We start from the raw sequence: 23,167 nt of genomic DNA, 5'->3' as shown, positions 1-23,167 counted from the left end.
AATTTCAAAACTATAAGCATTTGTCAATTCTTATTTTTAATTTTTATTTTTGTTTAGTTTTATGTTGAAATGAAAACAAACAAAAAGAAAACACACAAATGTATTGTATCGTATTTTTGTTTCTTCTGTGTAAATAATAATTTATTTATAATGCGACAAAAAGTATATATATATAAAAATATATAAAATTATAAATACTAATTACAAATAAATAAAAAAAAATCGAAAACTCAATTGTTGTAGGTTTTATTTAAATCTAGCTGAGAGAGAACTTGTATACTCAGCAATGTGATATACTAGCCGAATCGGGCCTGCTCCGCTGCGCCTTCTTTAACTCTCTAAAATCGTTTTTAAGGTGGGGACACTTCGCCCTGAATGCGGAGCCTATGACGCTGCACGCGTTCGAATCCTGGCGAGAACATCGGACAAAGCGGTGTTTATCCCCTCTTAATGTTGGCGACATTTGCGAGGTACAATGCCATGCATGGTCATTTAAAAAAAATTTCCCCAAAGAGGTGTCGCTCTGCGGGACGCCGTTCGGACTCGGCTATAAAAAAGGTCCCTTATCATTGAGTTGCCCCTTCTCGGTTCCTGGTGGTAATGTTCTTATTAGGGAAGGGATGGCACCTCAGACATTTCGACTCAAATATGGATATCAAATTCGTTCTTTATTCCTAACGGAAATGAAGTTCAGTTTAGGGGGTGCTTTAGGGCGTACCCCAAAACACTTGGCTCCAAAATTGAATAGCAAATTCGTTTTCTACTCTCAAATACCTTTCATTTCAAATAACCCATTTGATGTATCTTTAGGAGGAAAGCGACACTAAGACTGACACGCAAATTTGAATGTTATATTCGTAATCGACTCGCTAATACCTTTCATTTGAGTCCTATATACCCATGGTCGGCTAATATGCCTATTTGGGGGTATTTGGGGGTGGGCGTCATCCCATTACTTGGACCTAATGTTTAATGCCATATTTGGAATCTACTGCTTAATACTTTTCATTTGAGTCCCATATTGACATGAACTTTGAATATATCTGTTTAGAGGAGTTTTGGGGTTGGGGGGTGGAGGTCCGCTGAGTACTTGGACCCAAATTTTAATACCATATTCGTTTTCTGGTCTCCAATACCTTTCATTTGATACCCTTATTTAACCATCGGACCATTTTCGGATATGTGTGGCGTTTTTGGGGTTAGGAGGAGGATCCGCTTTCACCCGATATCTAAAAATTATATAGCCTGTGTTTTCTTTCAGACAAACGTACACAATTTAAGAAAATTTTAAGAAAATCGGTTCAGCCAAGTATCAAATAGTCATAATGGGTCTAATTGCGTTCTTGAGGGTTGTCGAGACCCCCTATACTTTGATCTGATTTTGTATGCCAGATCCCGAAAGCCTTTCATTTGAGCCTCATATTGACGTCCAATATGTCTTTTTGAGGGAGTTTTGGGGTTGTGGCGGCCCGATGGATACTCAGACTCAAGTTTTAATACCATATTCGTATTCTACTCTCCATTACCTTTCATTTGATACCTATATTGTCTCGTTCGGTCCATTTTCATTTTGGGTTGTGTTCTTGGCTTAAGGGGAACCGTCCGTCCCCCGTCCGATATCGAAAAATTATATAGTCTATGTCTGCTTCCAGACCAACCCACACAATATGCGAAAATTTCGAAAAAATCGGTTCTGCCATTTTTCAGTCTGTATAGAGCAAACAAACCGATACGATATGATGATAAGCCCATTTTGGGCGTTTTTGTGGGGGTAAGAGTGGGGAGACCCCCTATACTTTTACATGCATTTGTATGTCAGATTCGTTATTTACTCCCGCATACTTTTCATTTGATACCCATTTTGTCCTTATCGGTCCACTTTTGATTGTGGGTGGTGTTTTTGTGGCAACGGGGAAGGGTCCTCCCCCTTCCGATATCAACAAATTATAACGCCTATTCCTACTTTCGTGACCATATATGTAATCTACTACCGAATACCTTTCATTTGAGTCCCATATTGTCATGATCGTCAAATAAACCTATTTTAAGGGGTTTTGGGGTGGACCCAACTTTTATTATGAAATTCGTACTCTACTCTTAAATACCTTTCACTTAAATCCCATATTGTCTCGATCGGTCCTTTTTTATTTTTGGGTAGTAATTTTGGGGTAAGGGGGAGAGTTCGCCCTCTCCCGATACCAAAAAAATTGCATAGCCTATGTTTCCTTCTTAGGAAAATTTTTTACTTCCATTGACTTTGGCAGTCTTCAATTAGATCCTTACAAAAAGAAACAGATCGACCGAAGATACTTAACTTGCGACAAAGTGTATACAGGATAAAGTCCGTGGAAGAGTTACAAGTATTGTTTCGCCTATACAGCGGGAACCATGTGAGCGGAGCATTGCAGGTGGTCCCATTCCCAGAGGGAATTTTCCTTAGGAATGGAACTGGGACAGGGACCATAGCAAGAAACCCAAGTAATTTGTGCGCCCAGAGGGTTACAGTTGCTCCTAGCCGGGGCGAATGAATTCTTCCAGCCAGAAAATTTTATTGCGGAAGCTGATCACAAAATGAGTCAAGCCCAATGGTGGTTAATTTGATGCTTTCGAACGGGCGAAGCAGCAGCGACTTAATGTTTGGTAGAGCTCATTGGAAAGTTGGTGTCAGAGTGATCAACCAGGACTAGGAACGCTATCTGATTAGTAGAGAGCCATAAAGAGTTTCGAGCGAGGAGGCTAAGAGTGGTGCATATTAATCTGCAGCACTGCGTGGCCGCCTCAACCGAACGAACTTCTGGCACACTCACACACTGGCACACTCTAACTCATCAGCCGATATTGCCTTCATTCAGGAAACTTATCTTGTTAGAAATAAGGTCTCTGGATTAGGCGATAGTAACTTTACCTACTTACATTAATTGGCTATGACAGAACATTTGTCCCATTAGCCGACGTAGAATAGACTTTCAACCGCCTCGATCTTCTGCGCTTATTCTAAAATCTCTGACACCAAGTTTCGAGATGTCTCCCCCCACTTGATCTTTCTATCGGGCTTTGGTCGTTCCGGTTTGTGAATACCACCATGATAACCTTCTAAAGCCTTCTTTGCTGGAACTTCTTCATCTATTCTGACAACATGAACTAGCCAACGCAGCCTGTTGTATTTTGATACGTGTAACTGTGCTGTCATTTGTCATACAGCTGTATAAGGCAATAGAGACCACACAGTCTTTACTCCACCCTATGGTGATAAGATAAGAACATGTATTGTAGGAAGGGAAAAATTTAAATTAACTATGGCAGTGATGGTCTGACAATTGTTAGGTAAGATTCCAAAAACTCTGGTCTCTTCCTGATCTCATCGGTTTACGGACCCGCTCTACCAGCCAGTGCAGAGGCTAATGTGCGAGGACGACCGGAGGTGCGGCTGATCTTGGGTTGCGAAGCCAATGCACACCACTCACAATGGGGAAGTACGGACGTCAACAAGAAAGAAGAGTCGATTTATGAATTTGTTCTGAATTTCGGCCTGCACGTTTGTAATATTAGTAATGTTCCGATTTTCCAGGTTAGTAATAGGTCAGAGGTGATAGATATAACTTTGACGAATCTCGATGACACTATTTAAAGAGATTGGATAGTTTCTGTGGAGGACTCCTTTTCGGACCATAGAAATATCTTCTTCGTTCTGATGTTATCTTCGATCAACAACCCAAAATACATGTAACTCGAGAAAGACTAACTGGAACCGCTATGCAAAAGCGTGATCTGTCGCAATCTGTTACGGAGGCAGTCCCTAAAACTTGGCATGGATCAGGTTAAATCACGATAACGACACGAAAAAACCGGAGGGCACTCCACAGGAGGTTCGGGCTAGTTAAGCAGATGATTGAAGGGTACACCCTAATACATGACACTCGCATTTTTAGCGGAGTTGAGGAGTCTAGAGAACACTCAGCTGAAATGCAAGGAGGTTTGAGTGCGGGAAAGGGATGAGTAACTCGAAAGCCCTCCCTAATACATATACTCGCGATCTCGACCGGTAGACGCAATAGTACATACGCTGATGTATACAAAGATTCGTTTACAGGGCGTCAGATGAATAATCCGGAGCTACACCCAAATATGCGGCACCTAGCGATGCTAGGAGGTGAGCTGACGAACGCGATTATACGCTGACGTACGCGATTATCCGCTGACGTACACGATTATTCGGTAGGGTAATCAAGAAGGTATAGCCATTACTATTCGGTTCCCATACGTTGGCTATACGAAGAGGCGAAAGGTTACTCTACATATCAACAATTGAGTCACTAAAGCTCTCTTTCAACAAGCTATTAAACATGAACAAACGGATAATTTTCTCTAAGCGGCTACCTTTTATATGCACCCATTCATGGTTTCGCAAAACACTTTAAAGTGGTAACAATTCCTTGTTTTTTTTTTTTGTGACCCAGTCTTATATATCCTCCACCATGGATCGCATTTGTCAAGTTCTTTTCCCGGTATCTCTTTTTAGGCAAACATAAGATAAAAGGAAAGAATTGCTATGATATTGGAGCTTTAATATCATGTTATCGTTCGATTCGGATCAGAATTGAACTGAATGTTGGAGATCGTAGTCGAAGTCGTTGTGTAAAATTTCAGCCAATTCGAATAAAAGTTGATCCCTTTAGGGGCTCAAGAAGTAAAATAGGAAGATCAGTTTATATGGCAGCTGTATCAGGCTATAGACCGATTCAGACCATAATTGACACATGAACTGAATGTTGGAGACCGTAGTAGAAGTCGTTGTGTAAAATTTCAGCCAATTGGAATAAAATTTGATCCCTTTAGGGGCTCAAGGAGTAAAATAGGAAGAACGGTTTCAGACCATAATTGGCACATATGGGTTGAAGGTTGAAGGAGAGAAGTCGTTGTACAAAATTTCAGTCAAATCGGATAAAAGTTGCGACCTCTGGAGGCTCAAGAAGTCAAGGCCCCAGATCGGTTTATATGGCAGCAACAAAATTTCAGCCAAATCAGATAAGAATTGCAGTCTCTAGTGGCTCAAGAAGTCAAAATTCAAGATGGGTTTATGTCGCGGCTATATCAGCTTATGGACCGATTGAAACCATACTCAGCATAGTTGTTGAAAGTCATAACAAAACACCTCATGCAAAATTTCAGCCAAATCGGATAAAAATGCGCCCTCTAGAGACTGAAGAAGTCAAGACCCCAGATCGGTTTCTATGACAGCTATATCAGGTTATGGACCGATTTGAATCACAAACACCTCATGTAAAAATTTCATCGAAATCGGATAGGATTTGAGCCCTCCAAAGGTTCAAGAAGTCAAGACCCCAGATCGGTTTCTATGACAGCTATATCAGGTTATAGACCGATATTTAAAGACATAACAAAACACCTCATGTAAAAATTTCATCGAAATCGGATAGGATTTGAGCCCTCCAAAGGCTCAAGAAGTCAAGACCCCAGATCGGTTTCTATGACAGCTATATCAGGTTATAGACCGATTTGAATCCCACTTAACGCAGTTGTTGGAAATCATAACAAAACACCTCACGCAAAATTTCAGCAAAATCGGAAACAATTGCGATCCCTAGTGACTCAAGATCCAAGATAGGTTTATATGGCAGCTATATCAAAACATGGACCGATATGGTCCATTTACAATCCCAACCGACCTACACTAATAAGAAGTATTCTTGCAAAATTTCAAGCGGCTGGGTTTATTCCTTCGAAAGTTACTCAAGCGGCTAGCTTTACTCCTTCGAAAGTTAGCGTGCTCTCGACAGACAGACGGACAGGCGGACGGAATATATATACTTTATGTGGTCTCAGAGGAATATTTCGAGGAGTTATTGTTATTAGTTAAACAGAATGAAGAAATTAGTATACCCCCATCCTATGGTGGAGGGTATAAAAATAAGCGCTGTGTTGTGTTGTTGCAACCGAGAACATTTCAATTGCTTCCCATTGCAAATGCTTATTTGCCCATATATATTCCACTAAGAAACAGGGGCAAACTTCTCACATAGGAAGGAGTGCTGTTCGTTTCAAATTTAAGCTCAATGATTAAGGACCTCGTTTTTGTAACCGAGTCCGAACGGCGTGCCGCACTACGACACCTATTTTGAGAGAAGGTTTTAAGAAGTATCATATTGGGTTGCCCAAAAAGTAGTTGCGGATTTTTCTTGCAGTCGGCGTTGACAAATTTTTTCACAGCTTGTGACTCTGTAGTTGCATTCTTTTTTCTGTCAGTTATCAGCTGTTACTTTTAGCTTGCTTTAGAAAAAAAGTGTAAAAAAAGTATATTTGATTAAAGTTCATTCTAAGTTTTATTAAAAATGCATTTACTTTCTTTTAAAAAATCCGCAATTACTTTTTGGGCAACCAATAGCATCGTCTAAAATAGCTGTCAAATCCCTCCCCGACAAGGATTCTTATCGGACCGTTCACCGTCAACAGGAGCAGTGATGAAATACCCGCATTTGAACATCAAATCATGTCACATAGGGAATTTTCTTTCCATATTTGCTGGGTCGAAAGGTTCTTTCAAATAAAATTAGCCAAAGGCAATCTAGCAGTTGAAGCAAGACGTATATAAATACGCTTTGAGTTGAAGTTTTTTATTCGTTGCTGTAAGCAACCCATTTTTTTTTTCAAAGAAACAACAAATAAATGTCAAATCTACAAGTGTTGTTGACAAATATTATTAAATCAATTCAAATGTCATGCCATGGCAACAAAAACCTTTATCAAACAAAAGTTGTCAAAACCGTAGCCACTTGTCAAAAGGAAAAAAAATATAATTTTCAATTAAAAATTGAAAAAACGAAAATATTTTAAAGAAAATCAACCCTTTTATAAAGAGTTTAAAAAGAAGTGAACGCAAATGTCCTCCTACAAGTTAGGCAATGAGAAACTCAACTCTCGTATCAAAGAGTTGGACATTTTATATCCTAGTGGTCGTTTAAAACCCAGACGTTCTTCATCCGTGTCTTTTCAAAGCGAAAACGGTGGATCCAAGAAAAAGACCAAACTAAATGAAAAGGAAAAACCCCCCAGCGAGCAGGGCAGTAAGAAGGGCTTTAAACCACGGACACAACTAATACCTGATTTAAATGTCCTGGTGGAGCGAATGCGTGCCATGCAAGATGACCACTTCATGTATTTGAGTTACATGTTGCCCAAGACCAGTGAATATTTCACCCCCTACAGCTTGATGGAGTACACCTGGGAAGAGTTGCCCAATCGTAGTTTATATTTTACCATGAGTCGTCATGGAGTGACCTATTGGTGTTTGTCGGAGAACTTCTTTACGCCACTGCTACAATGGCAACGAGAGTTTCAACAATTTTTGAGCATTATCAAGATACGCACATTTGCCGTATTTCGCCTTTGGAAAGGTTTCAAGGTGTGGGAGAAGACTGTGAAATGGAAAAAACAATCGGAGGCACGCAGTCATTTGCAGCAACATTTGTTTATAGCCATACCGCAATTGGGCAAAGCCATACTCACACTGAGGGAGGAAATTGTGGTGCTGGCTGAAAGTAACTTTGTTAATGTAACGGGTAAGGAAGAGGGTATAGAAAAGGGTATAGGAAAAAATCTTTTAACAGTTAATTTTCTTCTTTTTTGTATTTAGTCATTGAACAGTGGCATCCCTTCTATTTCTTGGAAATGCAAATGAAAATCTATGAAAGATTAAAAGAAACCTTTAGGGATTTTCGTGAAAGAACTCGCCAATCACTGTGTAAGTATAAAAAAAAACAAGTAAAACGGCGTTAAGTTCGGACGGGCCGAACTTTGGATACCCACCACGTAGGATATATATGTAAACCACCTTTCGTCAAAATCCGGAGAAAAATGCATACCTTATGCCCCTTAGCAGCTATATCCAAATATGATCCGATTTGGAACAAATACTAAAAATGACAAGTCATTGTTCAATTTTACAAAATATTGGTCTTTTTAGTAGCTATATCTAAAAATAAACCGATTTGAACCATACACGACACGGATATCGAAAAGTCTAACATAAGTCACTGTGTCAAATTTCAGTGAAATCCGATTATAAATGCGCCTTTTATGGGGCCAAGACTTTATATCGAGATATCGGTCTATTGCAAATTTTGCTCATGAACATTTCACTAAGGAACAGGGCAAACTTCTCACTTCTCTCATCAATGAGTGCAGTCCGATTTAAGTTTTAAGCTCAAAGATAAGGGACCTCCTTTTATAGCCGAGTCCGAACGGGGTGCCACAGTGCGACACCTCTTTGGAGAGAAGTTTAACATGGCATAGTACCTCACAAATGTCAGCCAGCCAGCATTAGGAGGGGAAACCACCGCTGAAAATTTTTTTCTGATGGTCCCGCAAGGATTCGAACCCAGGCGTTCAGCGTCATAGGCGAACATGCTAAACTATGCGCTACGATGGCCTCCTATGGGTCTATATGGCAGCTATATCCAAATCCGAACCGATTTGGGCAAAGTTTCAGAAAAATGTCGAATAGCCTAACACAACTCACTGTCCCAAATTTCGGCGACATCGGACAATAAATGAGCCTTTATGGGCCCAAAACCATAAATAAAGAGATCGGTCTATATGAAAATCTTGATCGATCTAGGCTAAATTGCAGAAAGATGTCGAGGGGATTAACTTGCCTCACTGCCCCAAATTTCGACGACATCGGATAATAAATGCGCCTTTATGGGCCCAAAACATTAAATCGAGAGATCGGTCAATATGACAGCTATATGAAAATCTTGATCGATCTAGGCCAAATTGCAGAAATATGACAAGGGGCTTAATTTAACTCACTGCCCCAAATTTCGGCGACATCGGGCAATAAGTGCGCCTTTTTATGGGTTCAAAACCATTAATCGAGAGATCGGTTTATATGGCAGCCATATCCAAATCTGACGAAGGATGTCAAAGGGCCTAACACAACTGACTGTCCCAATTTTTGACCAAAATCGGACAATATATGCGCCTTTAATGGGCCCAATACCTTTAAACGAGAGACCGGTCTATATGGCAGCCATATCCAAATATGGACCGATCTGAGTCAAATTAAAGAAGGATGTCGAAGGGCCTAACACAACTTACTACCCAAATTTCAGCAAAATCAGATAATAAATGTGGGCCTAAGACCCTAAACCGGCTGATCGGTCAATCTCATGGCAGCCGGTTGTACGTACCGGTTTGACCCGATGGAGTTCTTCATCATTTCAGTATTTCATTTACCCCCATCCTTCGGTGGTGGGTATTAAAACAAGTAACAATGTGCTAAGTTCGACTGGGCCGTTGGGGACCCACCAACAGGGATTCCGCAAAAAATTTCCACAAATCAACTAAGTTGAAGACAAATGTGTATTTTAAGTACCTAAATTTTGCCAGGTCAGGCAAAAATTGAAGATTATATGGGTTATAAGAGACTAATTGGGAGACCGGTTATAGACCAATTTCGACCGTACTTGGCACAGTTATTGGAAGGCACAACACAACACTCCATCCAAATTTTAGCCAAATCGGAAACAATTGTGGGGCTCAAAATTTCAAATCGGAGAATGAGTTTATGTGGGAGCTTTATCAGGTTATTAACCGTTTTGGACCATACTTTCACAGCAAAATTTCCGGCGAATCAGATAACAAATGCGACTTCCAGGGGCTCAAGATGTCAAATCGGGAGATATATTGTTATATGGAAGCTATATTAGGTTATGAACCGATTTAGACCATGCTTCACACAAATGTTCTAAGTCAAAACAAAACAAATCGGATAATAAAAGCCCTCTCTTAAGGCTAGAGAAGTAAAATCGGAAGATTGGTTTATATGGGAGCTGCATCTAAATGTCAACCGATATGGCCCATATGCAATATCCAACGACCTATATCAATAGGAAGAAAGAACAAGTAAAAGCGTGCTAAATTCGGCCGGGCCGAATCTTACCCTCCACCATGGATCGCATTTGTCGAGCTCTTTCCACGGTATCTCTTTTTAGGCAAAGAAAGGATAAAAGATTATTGAATATTGGAGACCATAGTAGAAGTCATTGTGTAAAATTTAGCCAAATCTAGTAAGAATTACGCACATAAGGGGCTGAAGAAGTAAAATAGGGAGATCGGTTTATAGGGGAGTTGTATTGGGCTATAAACCGATTCATACCATATTCGGCACGTATGTTAAAGGTCATGGGAGAAGCCGTTGTAAAAAATTTCAGCCAAATCGGATAATTCTTGAGCTTTTTAGAGGCTCAAGAAGTCTAGATCCAAGATCGATTTAAATGGCAGCTATATCAGGTTATGGACCGATTTGAACTATTCTTAGAACAGTTGTTGAATGTCATAACGAAACACCTCATGCAAAAATTCAACTAAATCGGATAGTAATTGCGCACTCTAGACTCTCAGGAAGTCAAGATCCCAGATAGGTTTATTTGGCAGCTATATCAAGTTATGGACCAATTTCAACCATACTCAGAACAGTTGTTAGAAGTTATTGGTTGCCCAAAAAGTAATTGCGGATTTTTTAAAAGAAAGTAAATGCATTTTTAATAAAGCTTAGAATGAACTTTAATCAAATATACTTTTTTTACACTTTTTTTCTAAAGCAAGCTAAAAGTAACAGCTGATAACTGACAGAAGAAAGAATGCAATTACAGAGTCACAAGCTGTGAAAAAATTTGTCACGCCCACTATATGAAAAATCCGCAATTACTTTTTGGGCAAACCAATATAATAAAACAACTCATGCTAAATTTCAGCCCAATCGGATAAGAATTGTGCCCTCTAGCTTCTCAAGAAGTCAATATCCCAGATCGGTTTATATGGCAGCTATATCAAAACATAGACCAATATGGCCCATTTACAATCCCAACCGACCAACACTAATAAGAAGTATTCGTGCAAAATTTCAAGCAGCTAGCTTTGCTCCTTCGGAAGTTAGCGTGCTTTCATCAGACAGACGGACGGACGGACGGACAGTCGGACGGACATGGCTAGTTCGACGTAAAATGTCATGACGATCAAGAATATATACACTTTATGGGGTCTTAGACAAATATTTCGAGGAGTTACAAACAGAATGACGAAATTAGTATACCCCCATCCTATGGTGGAGGGTATAAAAAGCGCCGCTTTGGTTGAAATTTTGCACATATCGTTTCGGTATGACTTCCTACTACTGTGGCATGTATAATCTAAATCAGTGCATAACCTGATATAGCTGCCAAATAAATCGATTATTGAGCCTCTATATGGCGTATTTTTGCATATGTCGTTTTTGTATGACTTCCAACAACTGTGCCAACTATGATCTAAATCAGTCCATAACCTGATATAGCTACCATATAAACTGATCTCCCGATTTGACTTCTTGAGACTCTTTAGAGCGCAATTCTTATCCCCTTTGGCTGAAATTTTTCACATATCGTGTCAGTATAACTTCCAACTACTGTGGCAAGTAAAATCTAAATCAGTACATAACCTGATATAATAGCTGCCAAGTAAACTGATCTCCCGATTTGAATTCTTGAGCCTCTAGATGGCGCAATTCTTATCCTAAGTGGTTGAAATTTTGCATATGTAGTTTTGGTATAACTTCCAACAACTGTGCCAAATATGGTCTAAATTGGTTCATAACATGATATAGCTGCCATATAAACCGATCTCTTAATTTGACTTTCAGAGCCTCTGAAGGGCGGAATCATTACACGATTTTCCAGAAATTTTGGAGCTGGTATTTCAAGTATACTTAAAAAGACCATTCAAAGAACTTGTCCCATGCCATCCATTGTGGGGGGTATATAAGATTGGGTCCAGCCAAACCAAGCACGCTTTTACCTGCTCTAACTGGATTTAGCCATGTCCGTCCGTCTGTCTGTATATAGCACGCTAACTCCCGAAAGAGGGAAGCTAGGCGCTTGAAATTTTGAATAAATACTTCCTTTTGAGAAAATTAATTCAAAAAACTAAAAACAAGGCGCGCTAAAGATAAAATAAAAATTCCCCATGATAATAAAAACAGCTTTAAACTTAAGATAATCTCCTATAACATCAATGGATTGTCTAATAAATATTTGTATCCACTTTTTTTTACGTATTTAAATGAATTCGATATTATTATTCTATTGGAAACCCATCTTATCATGGAAAATACAAGACAGGCAGAAAAATACTTTCCCGATCATTGTATAAACTGGATAAATGCTACAAGATTAAGCCGATTTGGAAGGGCAATTGGTGGAGTTATGATAGGTGTAAAAAGGTCATTAACAAAATATAACATCAGCTACCACTTTCATAGCACCAATGAAGTACAATGCTTGCATATCAAAACTGCCTACTCCACGCTGCGAATAATACCATTATATCTGAGAAGCGCAAACTGGTCTAATGATTACTCGATTGTTAAGAACTTCGTGGAACAGTCAGATTGCGATAATTACATTCTAATCGGAGACTTAAATATACGTATAGGCAATTTACAGCAAGATATTGCTCCACTATATAGAGAGCTATTTCCTGCTGGAAAAGCAATAAGAAAATCCAAAGATGAGGAAATAAATGCAAAGGGCCGAACATATTTGGAATTCTGCAACGAAAATAATCTGATGATTCTAAATGGGCAAACCAGAGGTGATGAAAATGGGAATCTTACGTTTATTAGTACTGTTGGGGAATCTGTGAATGATATCTGTTCAGTATCTCAATCTTTGTTGAAATATGTGGAAGGCTTTCATGTTGATGAAAAAATATGGTCTGACCATCTACCAATAGTTCTAACATTGGAATTAAACTCGCCGAATAATGCTGAAAAAAAGTTGAAATTATTACCTAAATTGCACTGGAAGGATGCAGATAAATATATTTACCAGAGCAAGCTTAATAGAAATTTGCAAACTATTCTGGAAAACAATGAAAGAATATGTCTAAAAGATTTGACTGGAGTTATAACAGCATCATCAGAAGCGACAATCACGTCAAAATTCACACCAAAGATGAAATGGTTTAATGAAACATGTCATTGGGCCAGAAGAAAGGTTTTTGAAAACTTGCGCAAATTTAGAAAAAATAACAATGAAATACAGAAGCAAAAATACTTAAGCGCAAAAAAGAAGTACAAAGAAGTATGTGAGATGAGCAAACGTAGGTACTTTTGTCTCATTAATGAAAAAATTAACAATATTAAAAATGGCAAAGAATGGTGGAAGCTAGTAAAAGAAATAAATAATCAAGAGCTTAAAATAAGTCATAAAATCTCAGTCGACATGTTAAAAGACTACTTCATACGGCTTTTGAATCCTGAGCAGACTTCATTACCAATACTATATGCCCCAATGCTAGCAACAGACCACTTGTTGGATATGGAAATTACAGTGGACGAAGTTAAAGATATGCTACAAAATGTTAAACTGCACAAAGCGCCAGGGGAGGACAGAATTCCGTATGAATTTTTCATACACGCCACTGAAGGGTTTCTATCGGAATTAGCTCGTGGATACAACAAAGTGTATGAAAATGGAGATGTGGAAGATACATTTATAAAGACCATAATATTCCCGATCCACAAAAAAGGTTGTCTTAGTGATGTTTCGAATTATAGAGGAATCTCCTTTATGAACTGCGTTGCTAAAATCTTCATGGGAATCCTCAATGAAAGGCTTATTACCTGGATTGAAACACGAAAGTTACTGCTGGAATATCAGGCTGGATTTCGCAGAAATTATTCAGCCGCAGACAACATTTATAACCTTGCTGCAATAGTTAATATCAAGATGGCAGAAAAAAAGAAAGTATATGCCTTCTTCGTTGACTTCAAGGCTGCATTTGATAATGTCAGTCGAAGTCTACTAATTTATAAACTACATGAACTTGGTATTTCCTATAAATTTGTTAAAATGGTAGAAAGCATTTATAAAAACACAAAATCAGCAGTTTGGGCAGGTGAGGAAATATCTGAATATTTTGATACATTATCGGGCGTGAAACAAGGCTGTCTGTTATCCCCGCTGCTTTTCGCGTTATATCTCAATGACCTCCATGATTTTTTAAAAGGTGGCTTGTATATAGAGGGCTTGAATATAAGATTATTGCTATACGCCGACGATATCGTTATTTTGGCTGAGGATAAACAGATACTTCAACTTATGATAACGAATTTAGAAAAGTATTGCTCTAAATGGAATTTAACGGTCAACATGGCAAAGTCGAAGATAATTGTATTTCGAAAAGGAGGCAGATTAGCCGAACAAGAAAAATGGGTTTTTAAAGGAGAACAAATTGAGATAGTTTCACAATATAACTACCTTGGAGTAATTGTAACGCCACAAATGTCCTTTTTAAAACATATACAAAATCGAAATAGCCAATCGAAGAGTGCCATAAACGTCACATGGAAGAATTTTATAAATAAAGATGAGGTGCCCTTGGCCCAAAAGTGGAACATGTATCAAGCTGTGTGCAGGGCAATCCAATCATATGCTGCGCAAGTGTGGGGCCATTTACATTTTGACGAAGTAGATAAACTACAACGATTTTTTCTAAAACGTGTTCTGAGATTACCGGAATCAACACCAAACTACGCTATTTCAATTGAAACAGGTCTTGATGCTGGCCACATTTATACACTTAAACTGCACTTAAATTATATTTGGAGGACATTGTTTCAATATAACCAAGAAAGGTTACCGTGTCAATTAAGTAAAATAATAATTCGGAAACAGCTATTTTGGGTTAGATCCTTAAATGATTTATTAACCGAAATGGATATGCAGACAATAGAGGAAAATATTTCACCAAATGTCTGGAAATTTATGGAAGCGGCTCTTATAGAACGTGTAGCAACCAATAACAGAACAAAGGATTTGCGTAGAGCACGGCAAAGTAACTCACGTATCTATAAACACTTAGATCTAACACGAGGCACATGTTATTTCAATGGTAATTTCAACAGACAAGAAATCTCCTGGATTTTTAAAGCAAGGTGCGACCTAATTTGTCTTAGTGGAAATCGTTATATATCAGGCACAGATGAAAACAACAACTGTACTATTTGCAATATAAATGAAAAGGAAACACTTCAGCACTTTCTCGGTAACTGTCCAATTCTCAGAGAAATTAGAATACAAATATTTGGTAAACCCCACCTTCAACAACACGAAATCGTATCAATACTAGATGGACATGATGGGGCTGATTGGAAAAAATTAGTGTCTTATCTTATATCGGCGCTTAGATATCGAAAACTTATACTTAATGAATACAATTAAAACAAAACATAACGAAAAAGCCAAACAAACAAGAAACAAGAATATATGCTATCTTTAACATATAAGTAAATGTACATATTTTTACCGACTGACGACATAATGTCATAGTCGTGAATCCACTTTATTTTTTTGTTTTGCCCAATTGTAATTAAAATTACATTTATATTTAAGAAAATTTTGAATTGTACCAATTATTAAGAAGAAATAAAGTGATACTACTACTACTACTTCCTGTTAATGTAGTTCAGTTTGGATTGTAATTAGGCCAAATCGGTCCATGCTTTTATATAAATCGATCCATACAAACCGATCTCCCGTTTTGACTTCTTGGGCCTCTAGAGGGCGCAATTTTTCTTCGATTTAACTGAAATTTTGTACTATGACATTCTCAATGACATACAACAGATATGCTAAGTATGGTCCGGATCGATGCAAAACCTGTAATAGCTCCCTTAAAAACCTATCTCCCGATTATACTTTTTGACAGCCCAATTCGTAGCCGATATTACTGAAATTTTATACTATGACATTTCCTATGATATACAATAGTTGTGCCAAGTATGATTCGAATCGGTCCGAAAGCTGATATAGCTCCTATATAAACCGATCTAACGATTATAATTCTAAAGCCACTAGAGGGCCAATTATTCGATTTGGCTGAAATATTGCACAATGACTTATCCTATGACCTCCAATATACGTGTCAAGTATGGTTTGAATCGGTCCAAAACCTAATATAACTCCCATATAAACCGATTTACCGATTTGACTTCTTAACCTCTAGAGGGCGTAATTATTATCCGATTTGACTGAAATTTTGCACAAAATCGTTTTCTATAACATTCAACAGATGTGTCAAATATAGTTTGAATCGGTCAAGACATATAAATTGCTCCCATATAAACCGATCTCCCGATAGCACTTCTCTCTATAGTCCTTAAGGGGCGCAGTCCTTGTTTGATTTGGCAACGACTTCTCCCTCAACCTTCGTGCCAAATATGGTCTTAATCGGTCCATAACCTGATATATCTCCCATATAAACCGATCTTTCAAGTTAACTTGTTAAGCCCCTGAATGGGAGATCTCGCAAAATATCGATACTATGGATATTTTATTTTTTGTCTGAGTATCGATTGATATTTTTCCTATCGATTCCATCGGCAAAGTTCCTTTTTTTTGTGTCGTTCCGTTTGCAACACATTGAAATATCCATTTCCGACCCTATAAAGTATATATATTCTTGATATAAGGCGATCTAGCCATGGCCGTCCGCCTGTCAGTTGAAATCACGCTGCAGTCTTTAAAATTTTAGATATTGAGCTGAAACTTTGCACAAATTTTTTTTTGTTCAAAGGCAGGCTAAGTTCAAAGATGGGTTATATCGGTCTATATCTTGATATAGCCCCCATTTAGACAGATCCGCCGATTAAAGTCATAGGCCCATAAAAGCTACATTTATTATCCGATTTTGCTGAAATTTGGGACAGTGAGTTGAGTTAGGACACTCGAAATCCTTCTTCAATTTGGCCCCAATCGGTCTAGATTTGGATATAACTGCCATATAGACCAATCTCTCGATTCAAAGTCTTGGACCCATATAATGCGCATTTATTTTCCGATTTTGCCAAAATTTGGGACAGTGATTTAAGGTCTCAGGCCCATAAAAACCAGATTTAATATCCGATTTTGCTGAAATTTGGAACAGTGAGTTGCGTTAGACCACTCAACATTCTTCTTCAATTTGGCCCCGATTGGTCTAGATTCGTATATAGCTGCCATATAGACCGATTTTTCGATTTGAGGTCTTGCTCCCATAAAATGCGCATTTATTTTCCGATTTTGCTGAAATTTGGGACAGTGTGTTGTGTTAGGCCCTTCTACACCCTTCTTCAATTTGAGCGAGAATGGTTCAGATTTGGATATAGCTACCATATAGACCGATCTCTCGATTTAAGGTCTAGGGCCCAGAAAATGAGCATTTATTATCCGATTTTGCTGAAATTTGGGACAGTGAGTTGTGTTAGGCTCTTCGACACCCTTCTGCAATTTAGCCTAGATCGATCAAGATTTGAATATAGCTGCCATGTAGACCGATCTCTCGATTTAAGGTCTTGGACCCATAAAAGGCGCATTTATTGTTCGATTCCGCTGAAATTTGGGACAGTGAGTGCTATTAAGCCCTTCAATTTGACCCAGATCGATTCAGATTTGGATCCAGCTGCCATATAGACCGATCTCTCGATTTAAGGTCTTTGCCCCATAAAAGTCGCATTTATAATCCGATTTCGCTGAAATTTTATATAGTGACTTATATTAGGCTTTTCGACATCCATGTCGTATTTGGTTCAGATTGGTCTACATTTGGATATAGCTACCAAAAAGACCAATATTTTGTCCTACAAAATTTAACATTGATTTGTACTTAGACCAATCAATGTCCGTGGTGAATTTGGTCCATAAATTTGGGGGCATACATCATGCATTTTTCACCGGATTATGAGAGGTGGTTTAAATATATACCCGAGGTGGTGGGTATCCAAAGTTCCGCCCTTTTTACTTGTTTTTGCAATATTTAACAAAAATAAGCTATCCGACACTCAATGTATCCTATAACATACATTGCGGCTATAGGGGACGCAATTTTCATGAGATTGAGTTAAATTTTTGTACAATGATTTCTCTCATGACGTCCGACTTATTTAAATAAATTTGGTTTTATTCGGTTTGCGCATTGATATATAAATCGATCTCCTGATTTCTACTTCCTATTTTCATTGGAATTATTGGTGATGGGAGATTAACGATGGAATCGATACTATCGATATTTATTATTAGAAATATCGAAAATATCGAATGTTGCGATAACCATAGTTTACCAGCTTTACTACAGGGCTCAATCCCATGGCAGCCGGTTGTACGTACCGGATTGACCCGGTGGAATCATTCATCAGCAAGGGCTGCCGCCTCAGTGCACAACACACTGCTACAACAACAACAATGACAACTACAGGGCTACTCTGAAATTTTGCACAATGACTTACTATGGTCTTCATCATCCAAACCAAGTATGGCCTATAATCTGATATGGCTCTAATAGCATAGCACTTTTATCCATAATCCTTTGTATGCTTACAAAGAGATACCGGGCAAAAAACATGACAAATACTATTCAAGGTGGAGGGTATGTAAGATTCGACTCGGCCAACCTTAGCCCGCTTTTATTTGTTATAACCTACACCACTGCGGTAAAATGTATATAGCTTAGTGAATTTGTTTGTAGCACTCAAAAGGAGAAGAGAGCCCCAACTCAAATTCATATCCATTGTTGATCCAATTTTCTTTGAACTTGTCCAAGATCACTTTAAGGCCTCCGGCCGACTTTTGTCTTCCCTCACATGTCTAACCTTTGCTTCTTCTAGATGAGGCCATCTTAAATGCCTTAAACGAAAATGGCTTCTTTCCCGATGATGAGGTGAATCATTTTCCCTCCATAAAGAAAATGAGAGATGCCTTGAATTTCATGGATCGTGCCAAGAAAAGAAGTTTTTGTAAAATTCTTTCAAAGTAAGAGAAATTGGGATTTTGTGCAACAAAAGCCTTTGGAAAAAAGTTCTTCTTTTCTACAGTTTTCTTAGTTATTGCGACCACATGATGTATCATATGTTACATCAAGTAACAGCAAATAGTTTTCGTGATTTGGTGAATGCCATGGCCGTACATGATGCCTTGGGCCCCCCTATGGAGGTGCTACGTGAGAATCTAACGCTTCATGAACAATTGGAGGAGAAAAGACCTGCTGAGGCCCCACAGGTACAAAAAAAATCTTTTTTTATAAGTTGTCTGAAGGGAATTTCTTTTCTAGAATCCATTCTTTGTAGCTGATCTACATTTACTTCCGGATCATATAGAAATAGAGCCTTCAGAGTAAGTAGCGTTTTTTCCCTCGATCTAAGGTAACAAATGTTTGAAATAATACGAAATTCAGTTTACTATTGACTATCAACGTGTGCGGTAGTTAATTAAACAGCTGATACAAAAAGGAAAATAAATAAAACAAACCAATTTGTTGGAATTTATTTCCATTAAAATGAACAATAAACGTAAACAATATTGGGGAAACAACCCACGATTCAAAGTTCCTAAGACTATGGATAGAAACTCTAATCGTTTCAGTTGTTTATCTGATCTCGACGAAAGTGACGACGACAGTTCCATAATGGATGCAAACCAAAACATTTCTATTGAAGATAAGATTCCACCAATTATTGTAGATAATTGCCATAGCTTCAGTTCAGTTATCAAACTTTTTGGTACCAAATGCAATTATAAGAGGATGTCAATTGGAACAAAACTTGTGCCGAGTACCCTAGCATATTATGATGAAATCATAAAATATCTGAAAGAAAAGAAAATGAAATTTTATACTCATCCAGTATTGGATAGAAAAGCTTTTAAACTGGCCTTATTTGGGCTTCCACAGCTGGAGACTGCTTTCATAATTGAAGAGTTCAACACGAAGTACAACATTCAACCAACGAAGGTTACAGAGGTTAAAACCGCTCGTTCCAACGTCGACGATGCATTATACATGCTTGAGTTTGATCGCACTAAAATTTCGAAGAGAGAAGTTCGTAAAATACGCTACGTTTGTGGAATCGTCGTTTACTGGCGAAACCCACAAAAAAGATCCAGGGGCCCCACACAATGCTCCAAATGTGCCATGTTTGGCCATGGTTCCTCAAACTGTTTTAGAGATAATGCGTGCTTGGGTTGTGGTGGGCCCCACGACTATTCAGTATGTCAATTACAAAAAGCCCCCAAGGATGATGCTGTTGTGTACAAATGTTTTAATTGTGCTAAGAGGAATTTAAAACATGTAAACCATCGTGCGGATGACCCACGTTGCCCTTCTCGAAAGGAGTATATGGAAATTCGACAAAAGGTAACTGCAAACCGAAAATATAACAAATTTATTCCGTCTCAAGACTTTAGCATGTCAAATGACGACTTTCCATCTACAAGTCGTCAAGCTGCGCAATTTCAAGTGCCTTCCTGGCCCAAGAATGACCACAACAGTAAAAATGTTCCATTATCGAACTCGAACAATAGAACTAATGACGATTTGTCAAACGATAAAATTATGGAAATATTTTTCGAAGCAATAGATGCATTGGAAAAATGCACAAATAAATTTGATAAAATGAGAGTACTAGGAAATATGCTTCGTCATGTCATATAATCCTAATATAATAAATCGATTAAATGTTATGCACTGGAACTCACAAGGCATAACGAATAGAAATTCTGTTATTGAATTGGAACACTTCTTGCACCAAAACCAAATCCACATAGCCTTAATTAATGAGACTTTTTTAAAAGAGCATCATAAATTCAAAATAACCAACTATAAAATATACAGAGCCGACAGACCAACGCACGGTGGAGGCGTACTAATTGCAATTAAAAACAAAATACCACATCAAATATTGCCTCATATCCCAACATACGAATTGGAAAACATTTCGATACTAATTAACATTGACCATAGACCAATAAGATTAATTGCAGCTTATAGCCCGAAATACAGGGTGGCTGATGAAAGCCGCTACCAAAAAAAAATGTAATAACATTTTTTCTATTTAATAATAATAATTTTATAATTAATTTAATTAATTAATTAATTAATTTAATTAATAATAATTTAATAATTAATTTAATAATTTAATTTAACATGAATAAAAGAAAAATGTATTCCATACACCGAAAAAAAAATGTAGCAATATTCATCATTGTAGCAATATTCATCAGCCACCCTGTATACAGCCAATTTTGCTCATGACATAGATAAAATGACGTCTATATCAGAAGATTATTTAATTTTTGGAGATTTAAACGCGCATCATAAAAGCTGGAATTGTTTCCACAACAATTCTGCCGGAAACTGTTTATTCAATAATCAACTTCAATCGAATTTTTACATCTATGCGCCTACAGAATTCACCAGATATCCACAGGGAACATTGGCGAAGCGCCCTTCAGTTGTTGACATTTTATTAACAAATTCCAGCATTAATATTTCACCGCTTGAGACACATCCAGGTGAGCTCCAATCGGATCATGTTCCCATCACATGCCAAATATACGGCCAAGTTTCTGAAAGACGAATTTTAGTACCACAACTAAAACTTGCTGACTGGAATGCCATACAAAACTGGGCTGAAAATAAAATACAAAACCTTAGCATAGAGCCTTTAAATATCTCATTAACAAATATTGAAATTACCTTATCCCGAATAACGAAAATTGTCCAAGGCGCCGCAGAAAAGGTTCCAAAAGTCGAAAAACAAGCTTGGCAGCAACGATTGTCTCGATTAACTATATATTTAATCGGGCAAAGACGAAGATATACCAGAAAGTTACAAAGATCCAATAATGTTCAAGAAAGAATCTACCTTACATGTGTCTTGAAACAGCTGTCGAAACTGATCAGCTGGCACACTTGTCAAGACAGAAATAACAGCTGGAATAATTTTCTACAAGGGTTGCCACCTGGTAGGAAAAAGTTTTGGGCAATAACGAAGGCCATAAAAGGGAAAAAATGCTCAGTTGGAAATTTAAAATCAAACGGAACTGATGTCTTATGCAACACAGATAAAGCAAACCTTATAGCTGACTCGTTTGAAAATGCACATAAAACCACTTTGAGTTCACATTCCTCTGTTGAAGGTAAGGTTGAAAAACATATTCAATGGTTAAATTTACAACGAATTCCAAACACTGCAAATGAAGCACTTACGACTAGTAATGAAATCAAATTAATAGTTAGCCAATTAAAAAATAACAAAGCCGCTGGAGTCGATGGCATAAAAGCAATATTTTTGAAAAAAATGCCTGAAATATTTTTTCATAAACTGGCCATCATTTTCAACTGGTGTATTTTAAACGGTTACTTCCCAATGCAATTTAAAAAGGCGAAAATTGTTCCAGTCTTAAAGGCTGGCAAAGACGCAAAGCAAGCAGCTAGCTACAGACCAATCAGCATTTTATGTGGTCTAGATAAAGTATTTGAGAATGTTATACACTCCAGAATTGTAGAGTATTCGGAGAACAATCGTATTATTAATAAGGAGCAATTCGGATTTAGAAGAGATCATTCTACTATTCACCAACTTAAACGAGTTTTAAATTATATTAAAACTAACAAGGAAAATCGGAAATCAACGGGTGTTGTTTTTCTTGATATAGAAAAGGCATTTGATTCTATTTGGCATAATGGACTTATTTTTAAGATGAACCAGTTTGGATATCCTATTTATTTGCAAAAAATGATACAAAGTTTTCTATTGGGAAGATCATTTATTGTAACAGTAGGTGAAGGAATATCCACAGAACGTTCAATTCCAGCAGGTGTCCCCCAGGGCTCAATTCTCTCGCCCCACTTATACTCCATCTTTACTGCGGACTTTAGTATCCCAAGAAATCAAAAGGCAGCGTTTTATGCGGATGACTCTGCCCTAATCACTTCAGGAAAAGTTTCGAATGCTTTAGTCAAGAACATGAAAAAGGCGATAACTGTTTCTCAAAAATATTTTGACAGATGGAAAATCAAGATCAACTCCGCCAAAACAAAAGCAATAATTTTTCCTTATAACAAATCGCCAAAAAGAATTCCTAGTATTCAGTTGTCGGTGAATAATGAGATCATTCCCCTGGAGGATTCGGTGAAATATTTAGGCGTGTTATTCGACAAAAAACTCAACTTTAATGCCCACATATCTTATATTTCTGGGAAAGCTATAAAATGCGGACGAGCATTGTTTCCGCTGTTAAACAGAAAATCAAAACTAAATGTCAAAAATAAAACACTAATTTATAAAATATGTATC

At 37.8% G+C, this 23,167-nt stretch overlaps 1 protein-coding gene across 1 annotated transcript in view; it reads left to right on the top strand.

Moving 5' to 3' along the window:
• Window positions 1-6,898: 6,898 nt before the first annotated feature.
• Window positions 6,899-23,167, top strand: part of LOC106081075 (dynein axonemal heavy chain 6) — a 49,156-nt gene continuing 32,887 nt past the window's right edge. The window contains 5 exon segments of the mRNA XM_059367379.1: window positions 6,899-7,577; window positions 7,652-7,759; window positions 18,701-18,845; window positions 18,908-19,091; window positions 19,144-19,205. Coding sequence (XP_059223362.1) covers window positions 6,899-7,577; window positions 7,652-7,759; window positions 18,701-18,845; window positions 18,908-19,091; window positions 19,144-19,205 — 1,178 coding nt within the window.

This window comes from Stomoxys calcitrans, chromosome 4 (genome assembly GCF_963082655.1).
Source record: "Stomoxys calcitrans chromosome 4, idStoCalc2.1, whole genome shotgun sequence".
In the NCBI taxonomy this organism is placed as follows: domain Eukaryota; kingdom Metazoa; phylum Arthropoda; class Insecta; order Diptera; family Muscidae; genus Stomoxys; species Stomoxys calcitrans.
This window is presented reverse-complemented; position numbering and strand designations above follow the sequence as displayed.